The sequence below is a fragment of the Crocodylus siamensis genome, chromosome 11 (genome assembly GCF_052110815.1).
Source record: "Crocodylus siamensis isolate JL-2025a chromosome 11, ASM5211081v1, whole genome shotgun sequence".
In the NCBI taxonomy this organism is placed as follows: domain Eukaryota; kingdom Metazoa; phylum Chordata; order Crocodylia; family Crocodylidae; genus Crocodylus; species Crocodylus siamensis.
Window position 1 is genome coordinate 21,541,833 of NC_143405.1, and position 13,798 is coordinate 21,555,630.

The following is a 13,798-nucleotide window of genomic DNA, read 5'->3' on the forward strand; positions in this document are numbered from 1 at the left end:
TTAGAGAGCCTGGCTTCCCTCTGTCTGGGTATGGGTAACTTTCTACCACCTTCAATACCCAAAGTATCCACTGAGACAGAGAGATGATCTGTCCACCTGGACCTCCTCTGCAGCCAGAGAGAACATTCAACCCAGAGACAGCTACACAAGAAAAAGAATGTGTCATTTGGTTGCTTGGATACTACTTTATATTTAAGCCCAGTTCCCTTGTCATGGCCAAGTGACTGCTCCCATGTGAAGCTCTGACATGCCACGCTAACCACTACTCCCTTCTATGCTGCTTTTCTAAAGGGTCCAGGAATGAAGGACTGTCTGTGTAAGGACACAGCTCCAGCACCACTTGCTAACCTGTGCTTCCCTTTCTGACCTGGCAGATGGAGACCTCTACTCAGGCACCTCCATCGACTTTATGGGCAGTAGTGCTGCCTTCTTCCGAACCGGGGTTCATGGGGCTGACCAGAACTACATCCGAACAGAACAGAACCAAGATCACTGGCTAAATGGTAGGGAGGGTATCAAGATACATTCTGGTGGGGGCATTGGGTCCTGGCATCCTGGCAAGCAGAGTGACTCCACTTGGTGCTTGGGGGAAGAAGAATGAGTGCAGGAGGAATGCAGGGCACCATATTTGTTGTGCTGCTGCTGGTACCCAGGGCCTCATTTTCTTTCATTGCTGAGAGGCCCAGACCTCCTAGTACCAGTGGGCTCCAATTGCCCATTCAGGTACTTCAAATAGCCCTCTTTGTCATCCCATACCTGCCCCTTCCCCCACTTCCTTGCTCCTTCCAGGCTTCAGGCTTCATGAAGTCCTAGGGCAAGGAGAAAAGCCCTCAGTTGCCCCCTCAGGGCTGTATTTAGGCCCTTGGTAAGACATGATGGGCATCTTTACACATGCTCTGGTGGGTGCTATAATCAAAGCAATTCTCAGGAGCCGCTCTAATTAAAGCACCCCCAGCATCTCATCTATTCAGTACCCCACACTTCAAAATGTCAGCAGGGGCAAGTGTTAGTTAAAGTGCCCTTGCTGCCATTTTGAAGCACAGGAACACTGAATACATGAGATTTTAAGGCTGCTGGAGCATGCTAATTAGCACACTTCAAGCAGACTCAATCAAGTCTCCTCTGATGCACTGCAATTACAGGATGTCAGAGCAGGCATCCTGCATGTCTACAGGCACCCTCTGGTTTGAAACCAAAGCCTAGCAGCTTCATTTGCCTCTGGGCTGAAGACACAGGTTAGCTATTGTTTTGGTGCATAACTCAGCCCAGGTTGGCTTGGACATTTCTCAGATCTCTGTTGCATGAAGAAGAATGAGCAAGGAAGATCACAATGAAACCATCACCCTGCAGGAACAGTTTAGGCTTGTGTAACCCACCAGTCGGCGGGTGTGAAAGGGCCTGCTCTGCGGCTCCTCTGCAGAGGATGGGAATCTGTTGGAGCTGCAGGAAGACAGCCCTAGCTGCTTATGCTTTCAGCCTAAAGGTCTCCTCTCTGGCATACAAAATGGCAATGATCAGACTCACACAGGGGTGTTTATTCTGATTCTGCCAAGGACCCCAAAATGTTTGGACTAAGCACCCTGGGATGCCCTTAGCTTGTCAAGATGCAGACTGGAACAGTCTATTGAACTGGCCCCAAACCTCAGTCCCAGTGGAGTGTGATTCTGGGACCACTGGACAGTGGCCTGGGCCTTGTTGTGCTGAAGCCAGTGCACGGGCAACTGGTGCTGCCTTCGTCAGGGGAGGCATGTGCCCCCTCTGCAACCAATCCCACAGACCAGAGTGGGGGATCCCCCTGCAGGCGATCCTGCTGACCAGAAGATATTCCCCGTGAGCAATCCTGCGGTCAGGGGTGGGGGGGGCAGGACAATCCCACAATGACCAATCACTGCAGGCAATCCCTGCGCTCACTGGGGCCACTTCCGGGAGTGGCTGCAGCTGCTTCTGGGAGCAAGCACCGGCCGATCGCTGCAGCCATTCCCAGAAGCTGCCACAGCCGCTTCCAAAAGCGGCTGCAGCAAGCGCAGCAATCGGCCAGCACTTGCAGGGGGGCACCAGTGTGCCCACCTGCCCCCCCTGCCAATCACCTAAGTGGTGAGTGCAGCCATCAGGGGGTGCATGGGCACTCCCATGCACCCCCTACGCGTCGTCAGTAGTGGCACATTTCCGAGGAGGCAGTGACTCTACTGGAGAACCCAGACCCTAGACACTGTAATTCCAGTCCTGCTTTCTTCTGAGGTGGCTCTTCTCAGCATCAGCTTCTCATTTTACTGAATCATGCCACCAGGCACCAAGTCCAGCAGGGCCTTCTCAGACTAAGCTTTGCAGCTGGTTCTTAGCTCCTGAATGCACCTCCAGAGCCCCGTGGTGCTCAGCTTTGCTGAAGATGTGACGGCATTAGCACAGGAGTAATTGAGTGAGATTCTTTGGCCCACATTGTGCAGGGGTTGGGCTCTGTGATCAGACTGAGTGTTCTGGCTTTACAATCTAGGAATGGGTCCTAATGCCAAAACTCGAGTCTCGCCCTACTGAAGTGAGTGCTCTATACAACAGCTACCATTGCTTCCCACATGTGCCCACAGTGCCTCTCACAAAGGGCCCCAGTCCTGACTGCAGTTCCCAGGTGCCGCTATGATATAAACCCAGAGCCCAAGGCTGCCAACACTAAGCCATTTTCTCCCTGCTGTTCCCCTTGTGCAGAGCCTGTGTTCATTGGGGCCTATGCCATTCCTGACACCTACAATGCCCACGATGACAAGGTGTACATCTTCCTCCGTGAGATAGCCCTGGAGGCCGGCCCATGGGAGAGACGCCGCATCCACGCCCGGGTAGCCCGGGTATGCAAGGTAGCTCCCACGAGGCCAGAGTGCTGCTATGGGCCACCCCTGGGAGACACAGCGACCCGGTCATTCTGCCACTGTCTCATAATGAAAGGGGGGTGACTTTGCTCATAATTCCTTCACTCACCTCAGGGGCCTTTTGGCTCAGTACCAGGGTCTGATAAGAGCAGGCAGCCTAGTTTGTGGTTACAGAAGGACAGGAGAAGTTGGGGCTTACCTGGCTTTGCCATGAAGTAAATACATACAGCAGTTTACACTCATTACACGACTTTGAGCAAGTCCCTTTGTTTCCCTCTACTAGTGCTTCCCCATCTGTCATGGGCGGTGAGGACACCTTGTGTTCTCAAGCTGAGAACCTAGCTGGAGGGTCTTGAGATGCTGACTGTCAAAGCTATTGCTTTCCGCAGCTCGGGTAGCAGAAATGCTAAGGCCTGTGATCCAAGAAGGTTCCCTGGGTAACTGCCCTCTTCCCTCTTAGCAGGGAGGTGTGGGAGGGAACTGTGCAGCCCCAGAGATTAGTTGTCTCATTGCCCTGTTCTGTCCCAGCCGTGCCCAGGGGCTGTCAGGAGAGGCAGAAAGTAGAAGAGCCAGACCCACCCCACTTCACAGAGTGGCTGGAGGGTGGTGATGATGGATTGCCCCCCACTCCTATTCAGAAAACCTAGGTCACAGTGGGGTTAACAGTGCTGGAGGAAGCAGGGATGGAGGATGGGGTTGGTTCAGCGAGACTCCTGCTGAGAAATACTTCTTTGTGCCTGGCAGAATGACCTGGGTGGGAAGCGCAGTCTGATCAATCGCTGGAGCACATTCCTCAAAGCCCGGCTGGTCTGCTCCATCCCGGGGCCCCAAGGCACTGAGACGCACTTTGATCAGCTAGGTGAGTGCAGAGCACCTGCCCTGCTCCCTCCCTCAGCCACAAGTCCACGGTGCCCTTGTCTGGGCCTGAGGTGCTGGGGTCCCCTAGGAGGGGACCTGCTCTGTCTTGCATGGAGCTGCCCCCTCCTGCAGCAGAGGGCTCAGGGCAGAGGTGGGTCACCTTGAAGGGTGGGGCAGCCACACTGGACCCTTGCCCCAGAACTGGGTCCTGAGAACTTGCGATCCAGCATTTCGGGGCTTAGGCCTTCTCACCTGGTCTCTTTGCAGAGGATGTCTTCCTCCTCCATACCCGAAACCCCCAGAGCCCTCTCATCTTTGGCCTCTTCACTGTCTCCAGGTGAGCATGGACAGGAAGCTTCTGCCTGAGTGGCTTAAGGGGCATCTGTCCTGCAGGAGGCTTTAGGAGTTAAATGGTGCCTGAGAAGAGGGAGGGGAGAGAAGGGAAAAGCAAAGGGAGTTGTCTCACACAAACAGCAGGGACACTGGCTGGCAGGACAGGCTGGTGGCCACTGACAGTTCCTGTAGGGACAGAAAGACAGCAGGTCTTTATGGTAGGATGCAGCAAGACCACAGGAAATCAAAGACTCCACTGCAGAGCCAATGTTCACCCCTGGGATCCTGTCCAGCATATCCCAGCTGGAGGGAAGCCTGCCCTCTGCCCCATGAGCTGGTGCTGCTCTGCAGAGGGGATCCCAGAGTGACAATACGTGAATAAGGGATTCATGGCTGCTTCCCTGCAAGCTGTAAATCTCCCTGCTCCTGTGCACAGGGTGGTGTGTCTCCAGCTGTGCCGGTCTTGCTATAGTGATGCAGACCCCTTCTGTGCCTGCTCTTTGTTAGCACAAGGCAGCCAGAAACAGAGCTGGGGCAGGATAAACTGATTGAACACTGACCCATATAAACCAGCAGCTCCTGTACGTGGACAAGGCCATGTCAGCTCCAGCTCTTGGAGCTGTGGGGTCTGTCTCCAGTCCTTTCATTCCTGTGTCTCTCCTTTCCAGCAGCGGGGTCTTCAGTGGCTCTGCTGTATGCGTTTACTCCATGGCCGCTGTGCGAGCTGCTTTCAACGGGCCCTTTGCACACAAGGAAGGCTTTGACTACCGCTGGGTGGAGTACAAGGGGCGGATCCCCTACCCCCGTCCAGGAACAGTAAGTGTGCAGCACTGGGGTAGCTGGGAGGTAACTGGGTCTCAGAAGGGGGAGGGAAGGGGGCAGGCCACTCTGTGCTTTCCATCCCCCTTCCATTTGCCCCTCTTGCCCCCACAGTGCCCCAGCGAAACGTATGACCCTCTTCTCCAGTCCACTAAGGACTTCCCCGATGATGTGATCAGCTTCATGCGCGCCCACCAGCTGATGTGGGAGCCCATCTACCCGCTTCGCCACAAGCCCATCCTAGTGAAAGTCAATGTGCCCTATCGGCTGCGGCAGCTGTTGGTGCACAGGCTGGAGACAGAGAACAGACACTACGACATTCTCTTCCTCGGCACAGGTAGAGGCTCCGCGGCCTGCGCCCTTGGCCCTATGAACACCTTGCCAGTCAAAGGGTTGGGGGGCTCTCATGTTATGCTGCTGGTGTGCCTCAGCCTGGTGAGCACCCCTGTTGGAGCCAAGAAAACATTGCCATTCGGTTCCATGCAGTCCTGTCTCACTGAGCTGTATTGATCCAGTCCTGTACCCCTAGCACCACCCTGGCAGCATCCACTCATCTACATTCAGCCTCTGGGGTGCTTACCCTTTGGGTCTACCAATGCACCTGGCCCTAATCAGGACATGGTGACTCCCTGCCCCATGTACCCATGGAGGTCACTGCCCCACAGAGCTATCCAGGTGCTGCAGACAACAGGGGTACATCCTAGGCTGGCCAAGTGGGTTACTGTGCTCCAAAAGCACAAGTGGGTCATTAACTTCTATGAGGAGCAGCCACTGGAAGCCATCTCTCGCTCTCTCTCTCTGGCCCCACCTCTGCCCTTCTGCCTCTCCCCCCTTCTTCCACCAAACACATCATTCAGAGCCTACTAGCAAGGGGGGACAGATACACAGAGCTAGCAGATGTGGAGCTAGTGATGCACAAAGTTCCCTCTTCAGGGGTCTGCCAGCAAGCCACACACAGTCAGTGACCTGGAGACAGGCTGTAATCAAGAAGGCCCTTCTTCAGCTAGCTTGGTGATGGCCAGCTTGTGGCATGCTTGCCAGGCTGAGCCTGAGTTTGGTGTCTCTTGCTATACTTAGAGGGCTCTGGCTTGGTCTTCTCACATGGATGTGAGAGCTCACATTGCATAATGCCTAAACATCCTTGGCCACCTTCCCCAGGGCTGGTCTCTCCTCAGCTCTCCCAACCAGCTTGGCTTTGGATTGAACAGAGATTCACTTAAGTGCTTGCTGGAGCATTTCAGGGCAATCTGCTCTCTCCTCCTTGCTCAGCACAGGAGACCGTGCTCTCATGCCGACCTTGAGGCAGTTTTCCCTGTGAGGGGAGGAGATGCAATAATCCCCTTGCTCTAATCAAGTAGTCAGAGCTATAAAAGGCTTCCAGACTCTCTTCTTTGTAGCACCTGCTCTCCATAAATCACAGCTGCAGTACAGGTTTCCCTCACTTTATACGGGTTCTGTATGTGTGAATTCACTCTTATGGGATAACCCTTTTTATACCAAAAATTCATTATATGCAAGGTAAATTCACTCTTATGAGATCAATGTGGTGCAACCCTGCAGTCAGCTGCTTTGTGCGGTGCATTATTACACTGTAAAGTAGGTTCCCTTTATGCAAATTCAAGTTCTGCATTGTTTTCCAGGAACACATGTACAGCATAAAGCAAGGGAAATCTGTAACTAACAGCTCACCTCCCAGTTCTGATCATGCTGGCCTCTGGCTCTGGCCCAGTTTTGATCATGCTGGCATGCTGGCCTCTGGGCCACTTGTGACCATCACAGAGATGATGGTGGGGTTGTGACCTCTGCAGTGGCCCTCCTTTGCATTCCCCCTCCTCCTGCTATAAAAACCTCCCCTGCTCCTATGGATGCAGCACATACTGCACAGACTGCAAGCTGTAGCATTCCTGGGTAACTGTAGGGTTTTCCATATAGTCTTGGAGGATATCCAGTTGCCCAGGGTCTCAGAGTCAACAGGCTCTGATCCCAGCATGGTCAGCTCAGCCCCGTAACCTTGGAGAGAAACTAAGTTCCAGCTAACCTGTGTCAGTGGGTGTCTCGGGTGAGAACTTGAAGTCTGGTGGCTTGCTTGGATATTGGAAGATGTGGAGTATAAGATGGGGCGTGACCTCATATCTGAGGCAGACTTTCCCTTCACTCCACTATTGTGCTGCACCCCAGCTGGTTGTTGCCTTCCTGGAGTAGGTTGCTGCAGAGGTGGCTGCATTTTACCCATGCTGCATGTAAATGTGCTCAAAGAGAGTGCTCAGATTCTTGCTGGTGAGAGCATTATGGCCCACACTTCCCTCCCTTCCTTGAGATGCACCTAGTAAAGGTTTCTGGCCTTCCCAGAGCTGCTCCAGGGACTGGCACTTGGCTCTGCAACTAACTCATTAAACCATGAGGTCACAGGCTTTGACTTGGGTTTGGGGAACCTTCTCAAGGGCAGGCTTAGACATTCCAGTGACTCCCAGATGGCGCGGGCCGGGGGAGCCAAGACATATCCCTTCCGTCAGGAGACAGAAGAGGCTGGCTTGCATCCCTAGGTCAGCAGGGAAGGCATACTCCAAAAGTCTGCATACTGCCAGCCTATTGGTAAAAATGCCTTGTATCATTTTCCTATTGGTTACAATACTTCATATAAGCTCCCCTGCTCTTTGAGGTTACATATTTAAGTCTTTGCCAGGGAGTGCCAGGGCAGCTCTCCCAACCATGATGGAGACGGGCCTTCCTCAGCCCAGGTGGGGCCAGGTTGGCATCTGGCTTAGTTCTGCAGCTGGTCAGGACAACCCCAGTGAGATGCTATGTCAGATCATGTGTGGAGGACTCTGAGCCTACTGGTACCCAGCTCCAGATGGCTGGGCTTTAATTGTGGGTATATTTCCCACTTAGCTTCTTCTTAGGGAAACTCCGGTGGGTTTCATGCACAAAAGTGCCCAGTGGGGTAGTGATAGGAGCTGCTCTGAAGACCTCTCAGCCTGCTCCTGAACATCCCTGTGCTGGGCACAACCTTTGGACACTACTCAGTGTGGCTGCCTCTGTGCAATGCTAGAGTGGTGGGTGCTCCCATCAGCACTACAAGGGCTGGAAACACAGTGCAGCCTAAATGCAGCAGAAATTGGTGAAGCCACAAAAAGTGAGGACTAGCCCATCAGGGTTCTGTCCGTCTGTCCCTGCCTATAACCAGGGCCACAGGGGGATGTCTCTAAAAAACACTACCTCAGCCAGGCAGGCAAGTGTCCTGCCAACACCAGCATCCAACAAGAGGTGCCTCATGGTGTGGTCTAAGAGGAACAAGGGCTCAGCTGTCCCACCTAAGTGCCCTATGGGGACTCCTGTCTAGGGACAGCTGTAGAAGCCAAGCCACACTGCAGAGCTTCTCCCAAGCAGTAGGCAGGGGATTCACTGTGGCAGGGGTGCCCCATCCTCCCCACCCTGACACCTCCTCCCACTGTTGGTTCCACAGATGAAGGCAAAGTGCTGAAGGTGGCAGTCACCAGTGGGGGAGGCCAGGACAGCGAGGAGATCAGCTTGGAGGAGATCAGCATCTCTAAGGTATTTCAGATGCTTCCACCAGCCCTGCCCCGAGGGGCCCTTCTGGCTTCTCCTGGAGCAGACCCTACAGAGAGCATCCGCAGCAGAAGGCTGAGAGCCTGGGCTCTTCCCCTGCTGGGGTGGGGGGTGGTGTCTGCATCACATGAGGAGCTGGTGGTGATGGCTGGAGCTGGCAGTCAGCCCTGCTCTCCTGCAGCACCAGGCTGCAGTGGGCTCTCACCTTAGTCACCACAGGTACCTGGCAAGCCTCTGTAGGTCACTGCAGCTTCACCGTTATGCTCTCTGGTGCCTCTCAGTGCTACCTGACATGCCCATCGTACAGGTCAGCAATGGAGGCCCCAAGTTGTTTCCCTGCATCTGAGGTCAGAAGCAAATAATTGAGCCTGGGCAGGGTTGAAACATGGGCTGAACCATGAGGCACAAGCTGGAGCACTGGCCAGACTGGGCCACGGCTACTTCCCAACCCAAGCATGGCTGAGTCTTCAGCCAGGGCTGAGGTTGGATTCGGGGCAACCCAGTTATTTGGTCAAACCAGCCTGCCCTGCACACTCCCCCCTGGGAGCACGCTGCCTGTCTCTGCAGCAGGGTCTTGTAACAGCCCAGCTGGGAATGGTGACCACAGCCCTCTTGGATTTAACCCTCTCACTGCTTGTGTGTTAAGGGAACCCAGCACAGCCAGGGCTGCCTTGGCTGAGCACAACTATTGCCCCCTCCCACTGCAATGATGGCCTTTCTCTCGTAGGTGCCCTTGCCCATCCTGGACATGCAGTTTTCGCTGAAGCGGGTGAGTCCTCACTAGCTGTTTTCTGAGACCCAGTCCTGCTTGCAGACCCCATCAGGCCCGGGCCCTGTTGCTCCCGTCTGTGGCATGTGTGCTGGGGGACCAGCCTCCTGGGCTCAGGCAATGGGATCCCTGCTCCAGGGCACTGGCACAGCCCAGCTGCAGGACAAGAGGAGGGTGCCCTACATTAATTTACAGCCACATACGACCCAATTGCTTCCCCCATGGGGAGGCTTGGCTCTTGGTTCACCCTGCCCCAGAGCCCTGGGGCCAGCTGGGGTGGGGACAGGAGCATCCAGGTAAGTGCCACTGTCCTGGTTCTGTGAGCAGCAGGAGCTTTTTGTGAGCAATGCCCATGGGCTGGTCCAGCTCTCCCTGCACCGCTGTGAGCTCTATGGCAAGGCCTGCACCGACTGCTGCTTGGGCAGGGACCCCTACTGCACCTGGGATGGCAAGGCTTGCAGCCCCCACCCGCTGATTGAGAAGAGGTGAGACCCAGCCCTGACCGTGCTCCCAGCCCCACACTGCCCTCCCAGGGATGGCAGCCATGTCTGCATATGGTGAAGAGGGAAGGCCTAGGGCAGGCTACCTAGCTCCCCTGACACCCTTCCCAGCAGCAACAAACACTATCAGCTGGCATGAGATTCAGCACTGGCAGCAGCTTCCCCAAGCCAACCCAGCCAGCAGCTCTGCACTGCAGCAGCCCCTGCCTAGCCCTGGTGTAGGCTTCAGCCAGCCCTGCCATTATTCTTTCATCCTGCCCTGGTTCCCCCATACCCACAGCCCTGCCACTGCCACTCTGCCCCCTCCCCACCCCCCCAGACCAACCCCCCAACTCCACTCCTGGGCCCCTCACACACAGTCCTGCTAACAAGCTTCCTGTGCACAGACCATGCATCACCAGGAGATGCTGCAGGTACCCAACTGACCAACTGGGCGGTCTCATTCCCCTTCCTACAGGCGAGCACGGTGCCAAGATGTGCTGAAGGCTGATCCAGCCAGCCAGTGCCAGGACACCACAGAGGGTGAGAGTCAGCCATGGTCACACCCACCCAGCACCAGTGTGGTGCCTTCTCTGGGCTCTTCTTCCTGCTGTAGATGGGGGGAAGGCGGGCACAAGGGCCCTGGGCAGAAGGGGCAGCTGGGAGTGAGGCAGCACAGCATGGCATTGGTGCAATGTCAGCTCCTGCCCCTTGGAGCAGCAGTGGTTCAGGTGGCAGCTGAGGGATGCTGAGGGAGGAATCTGTGGGGCAGGGAGTGCTGATGGCTCATGAGTAGGGTCTTGCAGTAGCAGGCCCCAGCCCTGGTAGGGCTCCCCCTACCCTGTGCCCACTCCTTTGCTCCCCCCTTGCACAGAGCTCCCTGCAGCCGAGGAGAAGCTGGTGTTCGGGGTGGAGAATAACTCCACGTTCCTGGAGTGCGTGGCCCACTCTCCTCAGACGGCCACGCGCTGGCTCATGCAGCACAGCAGGGCGGCAGTGCTGGAAGAGGTACAGGGGAAAGGAATGGCTCAGGGCTAGGCTGTCTGGGTCAGGGGACAGTGCCCTGGATGGGGCAGGGAAGGTGCCTGGGCCTCTCTGCAGATGTGGAAGAGACACTGTGCAGGCCTCCGTTCTTTGCCTACAACAGCTCCACCCCCTTCCCAGCTCAGCCTCATAAAACCCCTGCAGACATTTTGGCTGAGCTGCAGCCCCTGCACCGCGCTGCAGTTCAGAGCCCCCCGCCTCCTTCACTTTGCCTCCTGCATTTGCTCCAGGTTAGGAAGAACGACCGCATCTCTGTCCTTGAGCAGGGACTCCTGATCCGCCAGCTGGCAAGAGAGGACACAGGGCTGTATGAGTGCCAGGCGGTGGAGCGCTCCTTCTCCCACCCCCTTGCACGCTACACCCTCCGTGTCATTGGGCACGAGGTGATGGAGGCCCCACCTTCCAAGTGGAGCAAGGCCATGGAGGCAGGGGGGAATCACCAGAGCGCCATGCCTGGCATCGCAGGGCAGTTCCACTACAAGGGGTACCCACGGGCCTTGGGGCCACCAGGCACCAGCCTCAGTGAATACTGCAGTGCTCTGCGGCACCAGGAGAGGCAGCGGCAAAAGGCCTGGAACCAGAAGTGGCAGCAGCACTCCCTGGAAGGCAAGAAAGGCAGGGTGCGCCGGCATCCTGGCCCCACTCAGCACAAGGAAGTGGCTTGAGACTGCCCTGATCTTTGTGCCACATGGGCTCAGGAGGGCATGGAAGCCTCCCTCTCTCTCTAGTTGGCTGTGTCCCCAGAGCCTTTCTAAATGCCCACCCTGCCTGCCACTACCAGCTCCAGATGCTTGCTGAAAAACCTAAGGACCTGCTGTTGACTACCTCAGACATGACTCTGCCCTTCTCCCGTCTTTCCCCAAGCCTGGGGGGGGATGGTGAAGACACCAGAAACACTGGGACACCCAGAGCCCCATGGAACAGCCACGTCTGGCAGTGAGTGCATGCAGGGGACCCAGCCCCTGACCTGGAGCAGACAGCTGGTTACAAAGCCTGCTGAGCAAGACTGACCTGACCAGGGGATAGACAGTATCTACATACCATGAAGTATTTATTCCCTGCATTTTTCTCCTGTCATTTTTATTCTTCTTCTTAAAAATAAATACTGGAGAGGAAGAATGGCCCCTCCTGTTTCTTGCCAGCCACTTGCAGGCAGCCATTACATTGCATGAAATGCAGACCTAGCCCCAGTGCAGGCTTCCCCCCAGTCCAGCCCCTTGGAGGGGGCTTTGCAAGGCAGGATGCTGCCTGGTGCAGTGGCTGGAGCACAGGGCAGGGCAAGGCAGCACTAATCCCAGGTCTACTTGGAAAGTGCCTCAGGCATTGACTAATTTTCCTAGCAGAAGTGGCAGGTGGAGACAGAACATGTTGAGCTGAGGCGCGGGGCAGTTCAGCAGGGGCTTCAGATCAGACACTGTCTTCACAGACCTCAGAGATGCAAACATGGTGGCCAGGGCTCTGTCGACCCGCTCCACAGCAACGAGCTTGGGCAGAGGTCATTCACCAAACCTGCAGGGAAAATCCTTTGCAGTACTGTTCTCCCAGCTGCACTGGCCATTCCTGCAGGCTCAGGCTGGCAGCTGCTTCCAAGCAGCATAGGTTTGCTTGCCCCCGCCCCCACCTGGGGGTTTGTGAATCAGCTTATCAAAACCAAGGCCACTACCTCACTAAATGTACTTTGTAACAAGCCAGGGCCAGTGCTGGGATGCTCCTGCCAGGGGAAAATCCTCTGCAATAACACCCTTGTGCTACAGTGTCAAAAGAGGGTCAACTTCAGCTGGTGAACCAAAGCAACTGAGCAGAGCAACCAGTCACTGGCTGTTTGTCAGGGACTAGTTTTAACTTATTGTTGACCATGGTGATGGTTTCTTGTGCCCCACTTCCACAAAGCACTGTGTCATTGAGTCTTAACACATCTGCCAAGGTGCTCTGCTGAATTGAGTGATCCCTTATTCCACTCCCTCCAGCACAATCAAGCTCACTAAGCCTCTTCTGACACCCCTGGCACTCACAGCTGGGGCTGAGATGAGTGCATGTGTGCATGAACATCCATACCAGACCTCCTGCAGCCCAAGACCCCTGCTCTGGTTCTGGATGTTTCACAGCAGGAGGAGCGAGTGAGCCCACAGGCAGTTGTACCAAGTTACAATTTATTTGTTTTTTTAAAAAAATGACATGAAACACAAGTAAAAATAAATACATCATATAAACAACAAATTGTTCAAAGTCTCTGTTCTGGGAAATCAGGCGAACACATCCCGCTAGACAGAGAAGAGGGAAGCACATGATCATGCGTGCAGCCGCCCGAGCGACCCGCCCTGCTACAGACATGCCTCCTTCCAATCACAAAAGACAGGCCACAAACTAAGGCAGTATTTAAAAAAAACAAAAAAAACCCAAAAAACCCCAGAAAACAAAGAAAGAAACCCAAAATCAATGGATTCACTCACACTCCCCTCTATAAGTGGATCTACCAGAGAGCTCCTGAATGCAAGCTGAATGCTAACACAACAGGATGACCCAAGAAGCAGTGCAGCTGCAGGCAGCTGTTAGTGGCATTATTTTAGCACAGGGGAATGGGGATTTCTGCCCCATGCCCCCAGTCTGTTGATTCTCCTCCACCTAAAACCATCCTCTCTTTGCAGGTGGGTTCCTTTGCCCATTCAAATTCAAGAAGCCATTCCCAGTGCGTCTAGTTTGGCTAAATTCTCAAACCACCCCACACCTGTTACCCCTAAACATGGATTATTGGATTTTACCCAGACAAGGCAAGAAATGCATCAATTGTGAATAGTTGCTTATTTCACCTGTTTCTGTGTGCTATCTCCACCACCTGACCATGACTTTCTCTAAATTAGCCATCAGCTGTTTTGCCATATTCACCCAGCTCCATCCCTCCACAACATCCATGGAGCTGCATGAGAAACCAAACTAGCTCTTCTCTGTAGCCCAATCATGAACCAGGACCAGGCAGAGCCAATATAGTCCTAGGTCACACTGAAGTACAAGGTCACCTCCCACCCTAACCTTGTGCTCATGTCTTGTAGTGGTGCCATCCCTGCCAGTCTGGA

At 54.8% G+C, this 13,798-nt stretch overlaps 1 protein-coding gene across 4 annotated transcripts in view; it reads left to right on the forward strand.

The window, feature by feature from the left end:
* LOC149855593 (semaphorin-3D-like) overlaps positions 1-11,843 on the forward strand; it is a 48,618-nt gene extending 36,775 nt beyond the window's left edge. For 3 of the 4 annotated variants that reach the window (XM_090022981.1, XM_090022982.1, XM_090022984.1), the window contains 12 exons: positions 375-503; positions 2,701-2,846; positions 3,603-3,717; positions 3,984-4,053; positions 4,718-4,865; positions 4,983-5,205; positions 8,332-8,420; positions 9,163-9,204; positions 9,532-9,689; positions 10,162-10,226; positions 10,558-10,691; positions 10,958-11,843. In XM_090022981.1, the coding sequence (XP_089879107.1) occupies positions 375-503; positions 2,701-2,846; positions 3,603-3,717; positions 3,984-4,053; positions 4,718-4,865; positions 4,983-5,205; positions 8,332-8,420; positions 9,163-9,204; positions 9,532-9,689; positions 10,162-10,226; positions 10,558-10,691; positions 10,958-11,392 (1,754 nt within the window). In that variant the 3' untranslated portion in view covers positions 11,393-11,843. The remainder of the gene's footprint in view (positions 1-374; positions 504-2,700; positions 2,847-3,602; positions 3,718-3,983; positions 4,054-4,717; positions 4,866-4,982; positions 5,206-8,331; positions 8,421-9,162; positions 9,205-9,531; positions 9,690-10,161; positions 10,227-10,557; positions 10,692-10,957) is intronic. The other variant, XM_090022983.1, reaches the window with a different exon arrangement.
* Positions 11,844-13,798: the final 1,955 nt, after the last annotated feature.